The sequence below is a fragment of the Theobroma cacao genome, chromosome 7, assembly GCF_000208745.1.
Source record: "Theobroma cacao cultivar B97-61/B2 chromosome 7, Criollo_cocoa_genome_V2, whole genome shotgun sequence".
NCBI classification, from domain to species: Eukaryota; Viridiplantae; Streptophyta; class Magnoliopsida; order Malvales; family Malvaceae; genus Theobroma; species Theobroma cacao.
In genome coordinates, this window is record NC_030856.1 from 15,038,241 (window position 1) to 15,059,804 (window position 21,564).

The following is a 21,564-nucleotide window of genomic DNA, read 5'->3' on the forward strand; positions in this document are numbered from 1 at the left end:
TAATTGATCTTAAATTTCTAAAAGAGTTTGGCTTTTCGTATATTGAGAATTTCAAAGTTTTGGGTTGGTATAATTATTTGAGCATAAATATTCCAATTTATGATAAATTAGTCAGAGTTTTATATAATAATGCAAGCGTAACCTATAACGCTGAAAGTAATGTTAGGAATTTTGAGAATATGGTGCCCTGGAAAGCAAGTATATTCTCATATTTAATTTTATTTAATTTATTTGTAATGAAAGTATATTTTGATAATAAGACAAATAGTTTGTTTTAAGCAAGCATTCATTATGCAATTATTAAGTACCATGATTTTATTGAGATATTAAAATATATTTGTACGAAGAGTCATACATAAGAGACATGTAATTTAATTAAATCTAAAAATTGTTCACAACCATATAATAAAGCTAGTCACTTTATTGTGTTAAGGCTGTAGTGTCCATATTACTTCCAACGAAATGAATGGGATTCATTTCAAGAGAATGATGAGTCTCAAATCATCGAAATAGTTGACTTTGAGTGATGGCACTATAACATGAACTGGAATAAAGTGAGAATCAAATTTAAGTTTAACTGTTACTTAAATCATGATCTCACACTTATGCATTTGCGTATAGTAGAACTAAAATCCTGATGGATAATGAACTCATGTTTAATCTCCTTATAATCTTTGATATACCATGAACATGATCATCATTAAGCATTGATCTAGACTCTGTATGTTGAGATTATAATCGAGGTGAAGATCTGGGAACATTTATCTAAATAATGGAGTTCATAGCATTAACATCACTTCTAATGATTTCGAGAAGATTCGTGATTAATTTGGGCCTAGTTGATTGATGAATAAACTACTCATCACATCTAGATACTCAAAAGATTAGATCTAGGGTGTTGAATCACTAATGGGATGAAATTTAAGACTAAGGGACAAAATTAAGATAAAGAGTAAAACGGTAAATTCATCTTTTGTCAGTGGATGGTTATGAGGGTTGACAATATAAGGTTTGCAATTGGACAACTAATAATTAATATCAAGTATTGAATTCTTTCTTGTAATTAGAGTTAATCCAAGAGTAAAACCATGAATCTACGGTGGAGTGATTTCATGGTTAATAAGCTTGAATTATTTTTAATGAAATTATGAATAATTCTACGTTTATTGGAGCTTGGAATATCTATGTCCAAATAGATTCCTAACTTAGCTTCGTAAAACTCAACTTGTTTAAGTTGGAATGCATTTTTTATTTGATTAATTAAATTGTGCACAAAAATGACAGCTTTAACATGTTTGTTTTAATTTAGACAAGAAAACATGTTTGTCTTAATTTAAACAAGTAAACATGTTTGTCTTAATTTAAACAAGAAAATATGTTTGGTCTTAATTTATATAAGAAAATATGTTTGTCTTAATTTAAGACAAGAAAAATATTTTTTGTCTTAATCTAGACAAAAAATCATATTTGTCTCAATTTAGATAAGACAAAAAAATTTTATCGTAATTAAAGACAAGAGTTGTCTTAAACTAAGATAATGCTAAGAGAGTTCTTCCAAAATGAATCTAGACATCCATGTTGATAAAAGGAGACTCTTTTTTGACTATCACTCTTTTATTTATTATTAATTCTTTTTAAATGAAGATGGATAATAATAACATAAAAGTTATTATTCAACAATGAGTTTTATTTATCAAGAACTCTAAATGATAATTTAAAGAATTAAATTATTTATTCTTTAATTTTAATTTTGATAATTATGGTGCATGTTTGATTCTTTCATAACTCTAAATGGATGGTCAAGATTGATTCAAAGGTATTTGATTTTGATTAAACCTTTGAGGCAAGAGTTTTTAATAAAAAGANACTCTAAATGATAATTAAAGAATTAAATTATTTATTCGTTAATTTTAATTTTGATAATTATGGTGCATGTTTGATTCTTTCATAACTCTAAATGGATGGTCAAGATTGATTCAAAGGTATTTGATATTGATCAAACCTTTTAGGCAAGAGTTTTAATAAAAAGAGAAAAGACTAAAAAAAGGAATCGTACGTACTTTTCTTGAAAATGTTTTAGTTGCACTTTTCTCCTCTTCCAAACTTTGCCATATCTCTTTTCCTCTATCCCATTCTTGGTTGAATTTTATCAAAGAAAAATAGTTACTAAATTTTAGGAAGAAACGAGAGACAAAATGAATTGCCATCTTATGGTCTAGCATTTCACAACTTGTCCACTTAAGGTTCAAGTTGAAAACAATCTTAAAGAGTAAGTAGTAAACTTGTTTGGTTGAGAAATCAATTGTTGGAATTGTGGTATCCAAAAATAAGAATATAAACAAAAAGGTGTGTTTTTTCCCTTACGTAATAGATTCTTATTTTTAGGATGTGATTGTGTTACTTGCAATAAGAATGATGTGTGTTTCTGCTTGTGTAATTGGATTGCTTGCTTCCTTTATTAAAGAAAATTTTTGAAATCCATGCATTACACAATCACATCAATCCACTTTAGATCCAACTCCAACAAGTAATGCCATACACTCCTATGACAATGCTTTCACCACCTATATCATTGGTAGACTATTCAAGATAACTCTCGAGCTGATTAGGAATATGTTTGAGCTTCATTGTACCCCTGATGCAATGACTAACATTAGTGATAATTTGGTATATGATTTAGAGCGAGAGCTATATGTAAACAATGCTGGTGCTCCTAACTCAATTGCTAAGCTGTCCATGATGGATAGAATTCTACACTTGATAGTTAGTTGGACTTTGAGGCTTGTACCTAGTAAGCATTCATCAGTAAATAGAAAGGACTTGTGGTTCTTACATCATATCAAGGCATAAACCCCTATTGATCGTGCCAGCTTTATCGTTACTGATATGAAGAAAATTGTTGTTGCGGCTAGAATAAATCTTATGTATGGTCAAGTCATCACCCACCAACTGCAACACTTTAATATTGATGTATCCTTGGTGATGTGCTATCACAACAGAAGATTAGAAATCTTGATAGAGGCACCATTTCTAGGATGGGTTATTGAGAAAATGTTGAGACAAGCACTTGGGTTCATAAAATGATACATCAAGGAGAAGCTGACAATGACAATGATGACTAGGATATGCCTCAAACAGCACCAGCTGAACCATCTTCGAGTGCTATGCTTTCTAGCTCTACTGGTAAATGGGTATAGATGCAAGACTTGATGATATGATGGAATGAGTTAACGAGAATGCTAAATGTCTTGATCTCCTTCAAGATAATATTAAGGATAGATTTGCAGAGGCTGATCATGCTCTAACTTCTTGTCTGTTGGCTCCATTAGTTTTTGATGATAATAAAACAATCCCACTCATTTGTGTCTAATTTCTTTATTTAAGTGTGCAGGAAATTATTATATGAAATTAATCTCTTAACCTTTCAAAAAGTATGTTTGAAAGAAAAAGAAGGATAAATTTAACAAGATATAACTGAATAACAAGGAGGAAGCTTATTGGTGAAACAAAGAAGAACATTGGTTGACCAAATTTCAAATTGGAGAAATGGCGGGCTAAAGAGTTTGAGAAATAGAACCAATTTAGTCAACCAAGTCAGTCGACTAAGTGTCCTCTGCCATAATCTACAAACCAGAAACAGAATCAACTTAGTCAACCAAGTTAGTCGACTAAGAGCTTTTTGTCTGCAACTTGAACCAAAGTACTACAAGATAGATTAACGGCTAGAACTCATCTTTAATTGTTTCCAACGAGCATAAACTGCCCAACTGCCATTAGAGTTTCATCTCCAAGTATAAAAAGGTCTTCCAACAATGAGAAAGTAGTTTTTTAAAGCTTTGAATGAGATTTGAGCTATAGAAAGTTGAAAAACCAGAAAAGCTTCGCTGCATTTTTCTGCACCTCAACACCTACTCTTTGCATTTGTGATTAGCACTCAATCCTGTACCAATCAGATCATCCAATGAATATAGGTACTTTCTTTTACCACTTTTTCTTGTATACTTAGAGTGAGGGAGTCACTCTAAAGGGTTGTTCAAGCTTGGGAAAGCTTGAATGTTATAGGTTGTGGTTGAGCCTTGGAAAACCACTTTGGGTTTTAGTTTAGCTCGGGAAAAACTAGTGTAAAGGTTATGGCTGAGCCTGTGAAAAGCCATTGCAAAAGTTTGGTGAAAGCTTGTAAATTTCACTGGATTCTTAGTGAATTGTTGGGAAAATCCTTGGTTGGATAATCAAGGTAGTGGATGTAGGTCTTGGACCAAACCACTCTAAATTGTTGTGCACTTTATACTTTATTTTTACTTTCTTAAGTTCTGAAAATTAGTTCCACATCTTGTCAAGAGCCAAATTGTGCTATTCACCTCCCCTCTAGCACATATTAACTGAACCAACATTGTCTTGAAGACATTGATGAACATATTCGATGCATTCTCGAGCATCAAGAATCCTTAAAAGCTCACATTGCACAACTCTTTTCCAAAGGACACTAGCTAGGATGACTTGAACCTCACTCAGTTTTTTATTCCATCATGTTTATATTTATGTTTGTATAATATGGATGCTTAATTATGTATATGTCTATGTTTATGCTTGTTAACTCCATGAACTTGAAGAATGTAATGCCCACATCATTTTGGTTACTATATATATAGATATATATGTGACATTTTTGACTTGCTTTTGATATGTTGATATATTCCATAATGACTTGATTGAATGTTTTACATGGAAATCTATCTTAGTTGAAAATATCTATATGTGCATTGATCGCAATGGTTGAATATATTCCTTGATGCTTTACTTGACTATCTTGAGAAGAAATATATTATGCTCCTTAGATGTGTTAAATAAGTATATTTCCTTATTGCTTTGCTTGAATATCTATTGATTGAGAATAGATCTTGATTTAATGCTCTCATGTCATGATGATTGGATATATTTCTTGATCTATTGATTGAATATTTACAAGGAAATATACCTCATTGTTTTGATTTGATAGTTTGAGATCATTATTGAACTTAACGCTTATTTATAATTGATTATTATCACTAACCATTGTCTCTTGAGTTTAAGTGCTTAAAGCTTGCACTTTGTATCCATTTTTATGTAACAAAAAAAAGGGAGAATGTTTATAAGCACATTGAAATTCTCTATATTAGTTGAATTTGCCTTGAAAACGTTTTTGAACTTCATGCATATATTGAAGGGGAGAGTATTTCAAAGTTTATATTCATTTCTTATACCCTTATGATTTACACTTAAATATTTTAACAAGGGCATAAAAATTAATTAATTAGGGGGAGATTTCAAGAAATTTCGAAGGCAATAAGTTCATGTTTTTGTCATATAAAAAAAGAGGAGATTGTTAGCCTTGAGTTATATTATGTTTTGATTTAAGAAAAATCATATGTTTTCTTCAACTTAATGTCAAGCATTTAAAATTGTCTTAAATACATTTTAATCCCCTAAGATTACATATTTCTTTAAAAAGGCACACATCTTTAGAAAACACCTTATAAGCTTTCAAACCATACATTTTCAACTAAGAAATCAAGAGCAAACAAGCCTTGAAATTTTTAATTGAATATAGGTACAAGGCAAAGAGGAAGTCATTGGAGAAAAGTATCGAAAACCAAAGGAAATCTCAAGACATAAGCCAAGAGTCGATCCTAGAGATGCTAAAGTCTGTCTAAAGGCTGAAAAAGTAGAAAACATAAAGATTACACAACCATAGTCGACTATAGAGGAAGCATAGTTGACCCTAACAAGTTAGAGGCAAGAAAAAGTCAAGATTACACAACCATAGTCGACTATAGAGGACGTATAGTCAACCCTAACAAGCCAAATTCGAAAAGAAGTCAACTTTAAACAAACATAGTCAACTATAAGAGAGGCATAGTCGACTACAAAAGGCTATATTAGAAGAATATACACTATTTGGTAGTTGATTAACTAGAAAAAGATTGTACTCGACTATGGAAGCCCTAATTGAGAAATTTGAAGAACATAGTCAACCCTAGGAGCATTGTAGTCAACCTTTAAGCTTCAGTAACGGTCAAATTTAATTCAAACTTGTGTCTAACTACTCTAAACCTTGCCCTAATTATAAATAGACGCATTTGAGTAATTTTGAAATAGAGAATACTTGAATCAAAGCTTCAAACCATAGAGACACTACCCACAAGCTCATATTCACTCTGTAGCATCTTTTTAGTCTTCCATCAAGCTTTCAAAGTTGAATCCTTACTTCAATCAAGCTAAAATTTCTTTTTTCACTACACCCAAGCTAAAATCTCTAGTATCTAGCCTTTGTGAGTCAAATATTTACCATTCTCTTTTGTACACACATCTTGTAAAGGTTCTAGCTTAACCTTGAAAAGCAATTTTGTAAAGGTTATCGCTTCCCATTTAAAATGAAAAAATCTCTTTGAGGATTGTTGAAGGGTTATTGCTTCATCCCATAAAAAGCCGTTGTAAGGGTTACTGCTTGATCTCGTTAAAAAGTAAGAATCTGTTGTGGATTATGTAAGGGTTATTGCTTCTTGTTAAAAGCAAGAATACCTTTGTAGATTGTGTGAGGGTTACCATTTCCCATTAAAAAATAAGAATCCTTGATAGTGGATTGAAATTCCTTGGTTACCAAGGCAATAAATGTAGGCATTGACAGAGACAAACCACTATAAATCCTTTATCTTTCATAGCTAGCATTTATTTTAAGAAAAATATTTTATCTCGATTGATTATTTTTGTACTTAAGTAATTTATTGTTGAAAATTGTTTTTGGTGTTAGAAAACATTTTTGAGTGAAAAAGTTTTGATCTTTATACTTAGATTTTTAATGAGATTTTTATAAATATCAATTTACCCCCTCTTGGTATATTGTGTATTGAGACTTCTACTTTGACACATAACAAACTTTGTAACTTACCTCCTTTAGGTGAATAAATTACTAAAGCTAGCCAATCCCCACACACATGTTTTTATGTGCTACCCTCTGCTTTTATTATAAAAACACCACCTTTAGATAAATGAATTTACACCAAAATTAGAGACATCTCTAAAACATATAGGAATGATAATTTCACAACACTAGCCAATTGGCCACTTTAGTAACTACGAATGAACTAGCATAATCAAACTTCTCCCATAACAAGATATTGCTTTATATTACCTACAAACTTCATGGTAGGATTTTATTCACTTTATTATTAACTTAATAAGCATGGGGCATTATACCCTAAAATCATACCTTCACATGTGACATATTCTTATGAGATACTCAGCATTATATCTTTATCCATGTCACTTAACAAACTTGTTGCATTGAAAAATAAAATAAATTTACTTGATATGGTTTTACTTATCAATTTGTACTCTATTAATTTATCCCGAGAGTATATAGAACATACAAATATTTAGGGAGAGTACATTGTACCATTCAATTCAAACATATGCACATTATTTTTCTATCATATGCATTTTACAAATATCTCACATACATATCTAAAATAATTACTTAAATGCACATAAAAATTAAAATTTTCAAAAAATGGCACAACATGTAGAGTTGGGCAAGTGGAGGTAAACTGTCAAAAAATATTTTAAAAAACATGAGCCTAATGGGCCCCACACACCTCACTTGCCACATCTGTGAGTAGGCTTCACTGCCCAGCTAGTTTTCATCCATCTTCTACCTCTAGCTAGGTTTGATTCGACCCAACTAGGTCAAATTCAACTTGTTTGGATCTTTTAGGCCAATTTCTTTCTAATTCTTAGGCGTTTTAAGTGCCTTTCGTGAAATTGTTGGATTTCATGCCAATTTATGAAACTTTATGATTTTTCTCAATAATTAATTCTGTATACCCAATCTTTTATGCAATTGAAACTTATGATTTATCTCTATAACATGGATCAATGATTTGTAGAGATAAAATCGAACTTAAACACATAAAATTAACGATTTTAATTAAATCAAGAATTGGGTTTCAACCTTGAATTTGAAACTTTGAACTTTAATTTTTCTCATTACAAATAAAATCAAGTTATAATCTCTATATCAATATAAACTTTGTATTAAGGACAACAAAAGCCTTATTTTTATTGATAAGATTAATAACCAAAACTTAAATTCCTAAATCCATAAAAATCTTAGGTTAAACTTAACAAATTTATGCCAAATCACATATAATAAAGTTAATCAGAGCTTAAATTCAAACTATGACCAACTCTGATACCAATTGAAGAAAAATTTTATGTATAAACAATTTATACTTAATGCAAAATCTACATAGTTGAATTTCAAAATAGGAAGTGTACTCGACTTCCTATTTATGGTTTGACAATGGAAATAATACTGACCAGATTAACTACTGGTACTTAGTGCACTATGATCTTCCTCCTTTTAACTGCTTGTAGTAGTCTCTAAAGCTGCCCAAATTTCCTTTGGAGTCTTTAGATTAGAGAAGAGATCATATAGACGATTTGTCAAAATATTTAGGATATGTCCACAGCATATCAATTCATCTCCTTCACGCTATTTTCTTTTTACCTTTTGTGCATTAAAGTCTTCAAATTTTAGTTTTGGAAATGCAATAAGACCTAGATGTAGAACATAATAAACCTTCAAGGCTGTAAGTAAAAAATACCATCTTATCCCTCCAGTGGGTGAAATTGGTTCCATCAAAGGAGTCAAGTTTGATGAATTCTTGATTCATGAGTTAAAATCTTGAATTTGAATTAGACTCTATTGAACATAACTCTTTAAAGTTAGAAAAATAGTATACGAAAAAAGGAGAAATTTAAGGCTTGCTATAACGCATTTTCTTTTAAAGAGTTGTTACCTACTATGGGGATTTACAGACAAGGACTCTTCAAGATACAACAAGCCTATTGTAGAATGCTTTTAAATAATGAAGTCTAGTTTGGAAGTCTATTCCTTTTATAGACATTGAAAGGTTGTGTTTATTTTGTTTTAACAGACATGTCTTGCTAAGTGTCAATAGATGCGTCTGTTGAAAACACTGAACAATTAATCAATGTATGTCAACAGTTGTGTTTAAGAACACTTTTATTTATTTAAAAAGTCATGTCTTAATTTGAATAGTCACATCTCAATAAGACTTCTTATATTACAAATTATTTAATAGATAAAGGCTATCTTATGAGGTATAAGGAGTTTGAGTCTCTATTTCTTGCAATCACTAGAGACTTTGTCTTGCAGAACTTTTGTTGCTGTGAAAAAATTGGTGTTAAACTGAACAAAGGGTTTGGAAATAAAATAGTCTTTTTTAGCCCTGCTCTATTCCTTGGTGACACCCTATTGGCCATATGTCTATTGTTTTCCTTATCAAATTCCTTGAATTTGGGAAGAAGAAACCTTGAAGTTGATCCAACGAGCCTTTTAAAGAGATGGAGAGTTGTATTCTCTTTGAACTAATTGTAGTTTGTTTTGTTTCTTTCTTCTGTATATAGACCATGATCACCCCCATGGAACCAACCAACGATGGAGTATAGTGAGTCTGGAGGAACAATTTTGTCTTGTTGTACATCCTAAATTGTTTCATATATATATATATATATATATAGCCTTACTCGTTTCAAATTTAATTTTGTATGTACTTATTTTTGAGTTGTGAGAAGGTGATTAGAGTTGTAATCATTATGTTTATTTTTTGTCCGACATTGTAAAGATACCAATAACAACGTCAATAGTAGGTGGAGTGTGGAGGTATGTATTTGTAGTGTCATTGAAGAGAAACTCTTTTTCCCAAAAAAAAAAGTTTTAATTTTGGTATGTAATTCTTTCCATTTTATGGTTGAAAATAAAAAATTAAAAAATAGGTTTTAATTTTGTATGTAATTCTTTCCATTTTATGGTTGAAAATAAAAAAATTAAAAAATAGGTTTTAATTTTGTATGTAATTCTTTCCTTTTTATAGTTGAAAATAAGAATAGAGGTCAGAGACATTGGTTTAGGAAACATTAAACCTCTTTTTTATTTGATGAAAGGAAAAATTATCTTAAAAATACGGACAAGATTTATTTTTCCAACGAAAGATATTCTTCTGAAACAAATTGTCCATTTTTAATATTAATAGATTCATGCTAAGCTATGGGAAAAGCTTAGAAAAGTAGGGACATTTTATCCTAAAATATTTCTCTTTTAGATATTATAAATATGCCTGTCAGGGAGTTGACCATTTTAATTTGATAATGATGTTTCAAGCTAATTCACGGGAAAAGAAAATAAATAATTATAAGCATTGAAATATAAGAAAATATTAATGAAGATAGAATTTCAAACCATTTTAGATATCATAAGCCCAAACTTCCCTAATAACCCATAAAATATAAACATAACACATAACAACCATGAACTAAAACACAACATATATATATATTTATCCCTTACTAAGAAATTTTTTAGTCAAATGTCAAGCTATTAATGGTGTCAAGAGCTAAGCATGCTTAATCTGAATTAATGGAGTTGAATTAAATGATGCAATTGCTTAAAATAAATACCCTTTCTGCAAAAACTATTTTTGTGATCTAGTTATGATGTATCTCAAATTATGCATGATTTAATTTAAAATTCGATCATTATTATGCTTCAAACTCTCATAATAAATGCTTATAATATTATCATATAATTACTTGTCCGATTATTTTCTTTCTCAAATACACTATTATTAACTATACAAATACATACACTCTATTATTTCTTTGATTTTTTAGGTATGTTTATGTCAATAGAATCTTGTCGAATTCTTATTTTTATGGTCTATTTTAATCACACTTTTAATTATAGCCGAAAATTTGTATTAACTTCTATAATACTTAATAAAATAATTTTTGAGAATGTAAATGGTATTTTAGTCCTTTTCTGTCTTTCTCTTTGGACATTTCAGATTTATCGGAAAAGAGTGAGGTTTGAAGAAAAAAATGTGATAAATAAATAATAAGGGATGGGGAGAGATACGATGGAAAGAAGATTATTCTTAGGGATTTCTTCATTGGTTTTTGCTCAAGGAAGAAAGTAGATGAAGGAGGGGCTTGCATGCTGATTTCTTTTCATCATATTTTAGACTGTTGTTTTCCTTTTTATTTTTGTTTGATATGTGGGGTATTTTTGGGTTTTTCTTTTATCCAAATGGGGATGGAACTTGGGATGTCATCATCATGGTGGAAGGTTGGACCTTCGTGTCATTTTCGGGTGGGTTATCATTGGGTCATTATGGGTTTATCAGCCATTTGCTCTTGGGCTGTTGTGGTGAATTTTGTTTTTCTATGGTTGGGCTTTTCCAGAATTCTTTTCTATGAAAATTTTTTCTTCTGCATTCGTAGTTGGTCGGGAATGGAATTTGGGATGATGAATATTTATTTCAGCAGGCTAATAAGTAATTTTTTATAATAAATAATTGATTTTTTTTAAACATGTTTATTGGACATGAGTTAAATAGATGTGACATATACTAACGCGGAAAAACTGTTTCATAAAATCTTTTTTCATGTTTTATACTGAAATGAATGTGTTTCTCTATATTAAAGTTAGGTATGAATTTTATTTTGGGACAGAATCCTAAACTTAGAATAATCAGTGTTCCTTGATATCACAGTAATTTCTTCCTAAAAAAAATCTCCAAAATTTTCAAAAGAACCTTCTAGGGATTAAATCTTTTGGAGTCCCTTATGCAAATCAATATAATAAATGGTTTTTCTTTCCATATACCCTTAACCATTCCATATTTGCATCAAATCAATAACTACCAAGAAAAATCCTTCTACTTGTAGTCTTTTCTTTTAATTAGCCACTTGCGTTTGTCATATGCCAAACTTTAGTCGAATCTTGTGTAACCTTAAACTTTGAAAATGAGAGCTTAAGTAAGCCTAAAAACCCCACACAAAAGCAAAAGTAGAAAAAAACAATAAGAAGAGAGAAAGCTTAGAGAAACGAAATGCTTTTATATTTCTCTAGTGTGAGTACAAATGAAGAGAGAGGGGGTATTTATAGGCTGATGCCCCCTTATTAGATAGGATTAGGATCCTTGATGCATGGGATTTGAATTTGAAAAAAGCCTAGTCAAATTCAAATAAAATTTGAATAAATGTATTTAATTTGACTCACCAAATATACGAGTTCAAATTAGAATAAAAGCCTTCCAAATGTGGTGCAGACATCCAATCAGGCTTGTTGGCCTACTGGGTTGCTGGACTACCTGGTTTGTCTATGTTGTCTAGGCAATCTGTATTGCTGGCCTGCTAGCTGACTTGGTTTCCTAGGCTATCTGCCAGCCTGCCAATGATGTTTGGACTATGTGCTTGTGTACACAAGGCCTACTACTGGTTTGGCAACTTCCACACCTTGTTCGACACCTCTAGTAGTTTCCAAAGTTAGTTTGGCACTTTGTATGACTTGAACCCATGTGTTGTGACATCCTCCCCCACTCATTTCCACAACGCCCTCGTTGGTTCACCGATGAGCTCCACCTTGTCTTATAAATGCCATAGGTCCTCCATTGACTCTTAACTTGCCTTACTTTTTGGCAACCTCTACCATTTTACTAAATGTTGGTGCTTCGGCATATAGTTCTTTTGCCTTAGCACTCAATTGCCCAAAACTTGTTCCACCTCACATTCATATGTTGCTTTTATTAGCACCGGTGCTCTCTAGCTCACTCTTTGGCTAGGAACCTGCTTAATTTCATGGTAGGGTTTTAACATATTTACATGGAAAATTGAATGTACCTTCGACTTGGGTGGTACCTCTAGCTTGTACGCCACCTTTTCGACCCTCTTCGACACTCAATACGACTCCTTGTAGAGCCAAACTAGTCTCCCAAAAAGACCTCTATTTTTGAACACCAAGTGTAGTTTCACCATAATCAAGTCTCCTACCTAAAAAATGTGCCTTTTTTTCTTGATTGATCGACCCATTTCTTCATCCACTTAGTGGACTTGTGAAGACATGCTCGAGCTATATCTAGTTGCTCTTGTAAGCTCTAGCATGCTTGTATGCTGTGGGCACTGGATTGGTGTACCTTAATGCTATGGTGCTTAGTGTGAGCAATTGTTACCCAATCACGAACTTGAATGGACTCTGTCTGGTTGCCTCACTCTATTATAAATTGTGGGATAATTAGGCCAAATTTATCCACCTTGGCTAGTCAATCTATGTGCTGTGCTCAAAGTTGCATTAATTACAAATCCAACAAGGCATTCATTCTTTTGATCTGGCCATCCATTTGTGGTTAAAGGCTTGTTGAAATGTTCAACTAGGACCCCATCATTTTAAAGAGCTTTGTCCAAAATCTCCCACTAAAACAACCATCATCCCTGTCACTAACAATGGTCAGTGGAATAGCCCAATATTTGACCATATACCTTATAAATAGTCTCACGGCTTCCTTGATTGGTAGGGATGAAGGTAGCATATTTAAAGAAACAGTCCTATCATGACCCAACCTTGAGGTCATGACAGACGCACGAGCTGATAATTCTATTTTATAGAATTATTTTACTTTAATTTTGTTATTAAATATTAGCTAAGTCCTCAATTTTCAATTATAATTTAGTCATTTCTAGTTGTTTCTATAATTAGTTTATTTTTTTAGTAAGTTATTTTAATTTTATGTTATTCCTTTTAATTTGGTTATTATTTATTAGTTTTTTATATTTTTTGAAGGATTAAAAGTGATTGGGCTTAATTTTGGAAAGTAAAGTGTTGAAAGACCTAGAATTTGCTTGCATATGCTTTAGTATTTTAGCCATATCTCAAGATACAGAACTTCAAATGATGCAATTCTTAAACCATTGAAAATCTAAGAGATAGAGCTACAACTTTTATGAAGATCACTTTTCCCGGTTCTGGCTGAAAGATAGATAAAATCACATCAGAAAATAGCTGGATGTACTGTATCGAGAATAGAAATTTGTAAAGATTGACAATTGATTTTTAGCCTCTCATTACATTTTTAAGCCCAATTAAACCCTAGGTTAGCTTAAGGAACTTTAGGTTTAGTCTATTAGTATAAACAAGATATGTTTAACAACATTAGAAAGACAAGTTTTGAGAGATTCAAGAAGTTAGAAGTTGAGGTTAAAACTTGGAGATCAAGACGGCAATTATTGTTTTATTTTCTACCTTGGCTTTTAATTTTCTAGTTACTGTCAATGGTTAAATTTATTATAATATTATCTGTTTTTGCAATCATGAGTAGTTAATTTTCTTTTTCTAGGATTGCAATTGAACTCACATGGAGTCTAAATTTTTAATCTCTTTCTTACATATTTTTAATGGGATTTGAATTGTTTATTCCAATTTGTTCTTATTGCTTTTTAATTACCTGATCACCAATTAAATTGATCTAGGAACTTAAACAAACTTAGGAAAGGGAGTTTAGAGTAGACTAAAATTGAGATAGCATATGATCATATTAATTGATTTGCGTATAGGATAGGGATATACCTATAAGCCATATGTAGCCAGATTAGAGCTTGAACTTAATGAGTCTGTTTTAATTTCAATTCACATAGGGATATAGTGTTTTGGTTGAAATAGATATTTTTATAAGACGATACGGGAGACCCTTATAAATAATTTAGGACTCTACGTTAGCAATGCAACCCATTGAAATAAGTTAAGAAAGAGAGGTAAGATTTTGATGAAGTGTGAGGGATATTATAATCCTAGGCTTGCTTGATTTGATTTTTACCCAATTATATTTTTGCTTTAATTTTTTTTTTAGTATAAATTTTGGTTAATTAGTCTTAGTTAATTAATTTAGTTATTCTAATTTGATTATTTTGATAAGATTAAATTGTTCTAATTTTAGTACTTACTAAAGTTTTAGATCAATTCCCTGTGGGATCGATACTTTGCTTACTAATATACTGTCTATTCGATACATATACTTGTATAGTGGAATTTTAAATAACACGAGTCTAGTAGGCAAAGCCCACGAGACTCGAGCAAGCTTTAGAGTTCAAACATACATACATAGCTAAGGGGGCTCAAATATCCATAATCATAAAATATTTAAATCCATTAACACATAAGTGTTGCCCCTTGGCACATGATTCATACATAACATTCATTGGACCATACATTGGCCACCGAAGTGGGTTCGTACTTAGCAACCCTTACATAGTTTCAAATGGTACATTTTGCCTACATACATATCAAATACCAGATGTGGAGTGCAAGCTCACAACAGACACAGTGAAGTTGACGTGTTGATTAGGGACTTATCAAATGCCAAAATTGGTCTATCACTTGACGAGTCTTGCCAACAGTCCTATGGCCCATCTATCTGCATATGGTACAATAGATGGGTGAGTCATCTAATACTCAGTAAGTGGTGTAGATAAACAAAATCATATATACATATATTACAACCTAAAAAAGTATTGCACTACTAATGTATCCAATGGTCCATCAAATGTCTCCAAAATAAAGACATATCATTATCCTTAAAGTCTCTAAATATCATAATGCATATCATTTCCTAATCCTTTAAGCCATTCATATCGTTCTCCATAGCACACTCTAGTAGCGGAAGCATCATATAAGATTCAATTCAAATGTATCTAAGTCTAACCGAGGTTGTCTCATTTCGCACAAAAATTGAATCATAATCATAGAGCAGTCTTCTCCTAGACATAGTTAAATCACATTTGGTGACCAATCGGTGAAGAATCAAGTCACGCTCAAGGCAAAACCATTGGCGGAGAACAAATCACGCACATACCAAAGCAACGGGCGAAGAATCAAATCACACTCAGCGTTGAAGTAGTTAGCGAAAAATCAAAGTCATTGATCGAAGTAATCTCTCGACGGTCGACATCACCCCGAAGTATTCTCAATTGGGTGGCATCAAAGCGATACAAGCGAGAATCACAAGTAGGGTTAATACCACCATCCGTGCAAGCACGCAAATGGTCATAAGGTATTGGACTCCACTCAACCTCATGTCAAATCAACATCCGAAATTCATCCCTCAGACAAGTCCACAAAGAGACCATCACGAGTTTATCATTCGACAAGTACCCATTTAATCATAAATCACATTTAGTGAGCTTCAATCATCTATAAGCTCAATATCTCATCTAGGTGCCTTTAATCCTCTAAGGCATTAAGTGCTCATAATCCATCAAAAGGTCAATTGTCTAGGGTAATCTACTCTTAGACGTTCATCATATCCTCTAGACTTCATTAGCCTAGGCTCATACAACATAAGCCATCTATTTGCTGGGCACTAAGGCACACAATCACACACAATTTTGTTCTTTAGCCTAGGCTCATCCATCTAGGCAAACATATATATATATATATATATATATATATATANTCTAGGCTAACATATATATATATATATATATATATATATATATATATATATATACATACATATAATCTATTCTAGTATCATGGCAGTGCATCTATCATGCGTCATGCATCATATGCATTTTAATTAAACCCACTCATAGTGACAAATTGGAAGTGCTCCCATCGTGAAGCTCAACTTCGATCGTCAATCATCTTCTAGCTCTGCCACAAGTCAAATAACTCCGTTTCCCCCTTAGAACACATCAAACATCAAATTATTAATTAAATCCTAGCTTCTAAAAAATACTAATTTTTCTAAAAATAACTAAATTCTTCGAAATCCAACATACAAGCTAAAATCTTTCAACAATGATCTAAACCCATATCTTAGAAGCTGGATTGCATGAATCTAAGCTCCAAATTCTAACAAAACTGGGGGAAAAAGCTAGAAAAATTAGATTTTTAGGTTATTAATTGATTAAATTGAAAATCAATTGGTTAGAAGGAGTAATCTTACCTCTAAAGGTGTTTCCCAAGTTTCAATATACTCCAAATGGCTTCAAAAGTCCATTTGGGGTTAGGTTTTTTTGGAAAGGTAGAGAGAGAATCAATTAGTCATTGATTCTACTGTACCATCTCCTTGGTGCTTGCTTCAATCCATAGAAAGCCTTGTGGAGCTTACATACCTTGTTCTCACCTGATGAGAGTTCAAATCCTTCAGGTTGTTTAGCATGAATTTCCTCTTCTAAGATGCCATTGAGAAATGCAGATTTTATGTCTAAATGATAGACATTCTACTTAAGTGCAGCAGCCAAAGCTGACAATAATCTGATTATGTCATACCTAGCTACTAGAGCAAACGTTTCTCCATAATCAACACCAGGTAGCTGACTATAGCCCTTGGCTACTAACTGAGCTTTGCATCTGTTAAGAGAATCATCAGGATTTAACTTCTTCTTGAATATCCATTTGACACCAATAATATTTCTATCTGCAGGTCTGTTAACTAAAGACCAAATGCCATTTTTCTAGATCATTTGAAGTTCTTCGTGCATAGCTTTAAACCAAATAAGATCCTTACAAGCTTTAGTATAGCAACTAGGTTCTTCAATAGTCACCAAACTGTTCTGATATATGTCTTCAAGTGATCTGGTTCCCCTAATTGGTAGATCATATATACTCTCATCTTCTTGAATTTCAACTTAAGCATCAGAGGCAGAAGTTTGATCATGCTGACTTGGAGATGATAGTTGAGGTTGAGATTCATTCGAGTTCCAGCTAGAAGCTTCATCAAACACTACATCTCAACTCATAACAACTTTATTTTTGCTTGGCAAATAAATTCTGTATGCCTTAGCTTGAGTACTATAGCCAACAAATACTCCTGATTCAGCTTTTTCACTCAATTTGTTTCTCAAGATATCTGGTATGTGCACATAACATACACAGCCAAAGACTTTCAAATGAGCAACTGAGGGCATGAAACCATACCATGCTTCATAAGGGATTCGATTATTCACAGCATGAGTTGGTAACAAATTTTACAAATATATAGCAGTATTTGCTACTTCTGCCCAAAACTTCTGAGGCATCCTTTTCTGATATAATAGACATCTGCTCATATCCATGACTGTCCTGTTTTTCCTTTCACTGACTCCATTCTGCTGAGGAGTGTATGGAGCAGTAAGTTAATGAGCTATCCCTTGCTAATTGAGGAATTGAGTGAATTCATTGGAAGTATATTCACCACCATTATCAATCCTCAAGGTTTTGATTTTGTGACTAGTTTCAAGTTCAACTCTGGTTTTGAAGTTTTTGAACAAAGTAAAGACTTTTGACTTGAATTTCATAAAGAAAATCCAACTCCATCTGGTCATATCATCGATAAACAGAAGATAAAACTTACTGCCATTTAGTGATTCCTCACTTAGAGGTCCACCAATATCAGAGTGAATAAGTTCAAGCTTTGACTTGGTTTTGCTGGTATTACTCAAAAGAAAAGGTTTCCTTGAAATCTTACCAAGCTGACATACACTGCATATTGAAGCATTATTAGATAACTTTGAAAGCTTATGAAGCATACCTGAGTTGCTGACTTGTTCCAAGGTCTTGTAATTATAGTGACCAAGTCTTTTGTGCCACAGATCAATCAATGAAACAGATTGTTCCTCAACTTGCAAGCATATATGCTCAGGTTTAATAGGAAAACATCTATTCCTCATTGGTATAGTAGTCAGATATGCACTTGAGGGGTTGTAAATTCTGCAAGCTTTATCTTTGAACAACAGAACATAACCATCTTCTAACAATTGTCCAACACTCATAATGTTTTGTGCAAAAGAAGGTATAAACAGAACATCAGATATGTACTTGTGTCAAGTTGAGCTTTGAATTCGAACCTTCCCTGTACCATATGCTTGTAAGTAACCACCATTCCCTATTCTAACTCTTGATCAATGGTTCTTATCAAGATCAACAAACACAGCTTCAAAAAGTGCAATATGCCGTGAGCTGCCACTATCAAGAAGCCATTCACAATTACCAAGGTCACTTTCAAAATCTGACTGAGCCATGAACAACACTTCTTTAGCTAATTCTGAGCTTTATATTGTCTGTGCAGGTTTATCTTCAATTGTTATGTTCTTGCACACTTTATCAGTGTGTCCTGATTGACTACATATCTTGCACTTTGCATCTGGCCTAAACCAGCAGTAGTCATCAATATAATTCCTTTTCTTACAGAAGAACATGGCTTGAACTTGTTTTTCTTGTTTGAAGATTGACCAGATTGAGTAGTCTTCTTATCTTTGTCATTGTAATTTTTCTTGGTAAAAGCCTCAGCTTTTGCTTTACCTTTGCCTTTAGCAAGAAAGGCTTTCTCCTCAAGAGCTTCATCTCTTGCTGATATCCTCAGTTCTGCAGCTTGCAAGGCATTGACAATTTCAGTAATTGAAATGTCAGGGAGGTCCTTTGATTGTAACAAGGACGCTATTGTAGGTTCAAACTTTCCTGGTACATTGTTGAGAATATTCTCAACTACTCGAACTTCTTTAAGCTCTTCACCAAACAACTTTATCTGGTTAGTAAGCTTAAGAATCTGGTCTATATATTCTTTTACAAACTGACTCTCCTTCATTCGTATCATGTCAAAGTGCCTTCTCAAGCTCTGTGCCTGCATATGCCTTGTTCTAGAGGTCCCAACATATTCTTCTTCTAACTTTGTCCAAGCTGCCTTAACTGTTTCACACTCCATGATTCTGTTGAAAATATCCTCAGAGATAGTAGACTGAATGAATGAAAGAGCTTAAACTTCTTTGCAATTTCCTCTTCATATTGCTTAACTTGAGCAGCATGACCATTCTCCCTTGGTGCTTGTGGTTCAGCATCTTGTTCTACTGTTTTCCATAAGTTATAACCTTTCAAGTAAGTCTTCATTTTCACAGCTCAAACTCCATATTTGAAGCCATATAAAATTAGTGGAGGCTGATGAGTTATGTTTGGAGTTGTCATTATAACAAAGAACTAATTCTTGAGACAAGAGGTTAAAGGAGAACCACTAAGAACACAGAAGTATTAAAGGAGGTTATCTAAGGTCCTACAGGAATCGAGAGGAGCTCTGATACCATGATAATATCATGATATAAAAAACATATAACTTGAGAAAGAAAGAAGTAAAGAGAGAACTAGTAAGTTGCTGGACAGAAGCAGAGCATTCTTCTATATGCATGATGATCACACAATGATCATATATATATTACAAAATGTTAGTGTATGTAACACCTGTAACAAACCGCTTAACAAGTGTTCATGTTACATGCAACCAGCAAATCATTGATCTATTCAAACATAAAAAATATTGACAGCTAGTAAGTATGCAAATCATGCTGTCCAAAGACTTGCACGTGTCCATGCAAGGGTTATCCTCTAACACTTTTGGCACATTTGGAAGTGGAGAAATTTATTTGTCTTTAAGGGCCATGAAATCTCCATTGAAAGGTGATTCAATATTATCAAATACATGGTTGTGGCCACTCATAATGCATGGTTAAACCCTTTGTTGCAAAATGGTGGACCAACTAAAAAGGAATAACGGTTAGTGGGATGGACACCACCACTTGCTGGTTGGATAACAGTGAATTCCGATGGGGTGTATAGGAGTAGAATGGGGCCTACTTCTACTAGCGGAGTCTTAAGAAACTCGGATGGCACATGGATAGTAGGGTATGCATGCAAGCTAAGTACAGGCACTACACTTCGTTCGGAGTTGTGGGGCGTTCTTCAAGGCCCCCTAACTGGATTGGGAGCAAGGCTATCGCAACATTAACTTCCAAGTCGATAATAAAGCAGCGGTTCAGGCACTTAATGCTTCATCTGTGCATCCTTGTGCTAATTTAGATGTGATTAAAGCAATCCAAGTTCTACTAAGTCGGCAATGGGAGGTTAGTGCAATTCATGTTTATAGGGAGGGGAATAAAGTAGCAGATTATATGGCTAGTTTAGGTTTTGATTTAGGTCCTGATTTTATTTTGTATAGTTCTCCACCACAAGGAGTCTCAACTCTTCTATTGAACGATATGTCGGGAGTACGTATCCCACGCATGATTCATCAATAAATTTTAGCAGTTGCTTGAAAAAAATATTTTTATATTAATATTTGAACATGTTAGATATTTTTAAAATTATAATTAAATAGAAAATAACTATTTAATAAGAAAATAAATTTCACTGATCCGAACATAAAAAATGTTATCCCCGCGAGCCTTGCACACCGCCCTTTTGACATCGGACACTTTCTTTTCGATCTCTCTCTCTCTCTCTCTTTAATTATTCTTTTTCTTTAGTGACAGTTTTTTACTTTAAAAGAAAATAACCCATGAAAAGCTAAATTATTAATCAAAGAAAATGATGACACTACAACCAAAAGACTTGCTTTGCTTTCCACGTAGAGGAACTCTTTCCCACCCAAACACCAAAACTTCTCCCAAACCCACCCCCCACCCCACATATTCAGAAAATAAAAGATTTTCTAACCGTGATGAATTCATTTTCATAATATTTATAATAAGACGAAAGTATAAACATCAAAAATTAATAAACAAAAGAAAAACAGAACCATGAATATTTCCAAAGCTTGTTAAAAGTAGTAAATTCTGATGCTTCGATTGATCTTCTTCGTTCTTCATGTTTGCGGGGGATGAGTGAAAGTTTTTCATGTATGCATGAAAGGAAAGTGAACCGAGAGA

The 21,564-nt window shown here is 32.7% G+C and overlaps 1 protein-coding gene across 1 annotated transcript; it reads right to left on the minus strand.

Annotated features, from left to right (window-relative positions):
* On the minus strand, window positions 18,775-19,574 carry LOC108662809. The gene is made up of 2 exons (XM_018124396.1): window positions 18,999-19,574; window positions 18,775-18,885 (listed from the first exon to the last, which is right to left on the minus strand). The coding sequence occupies exons 1-2, from the start codon at window positions 19,572-19,574 to the stop codon at window positions 18,775-18,777; spliced, it is 687 nt and encodes a 228-aa protein (XP_017979885.1).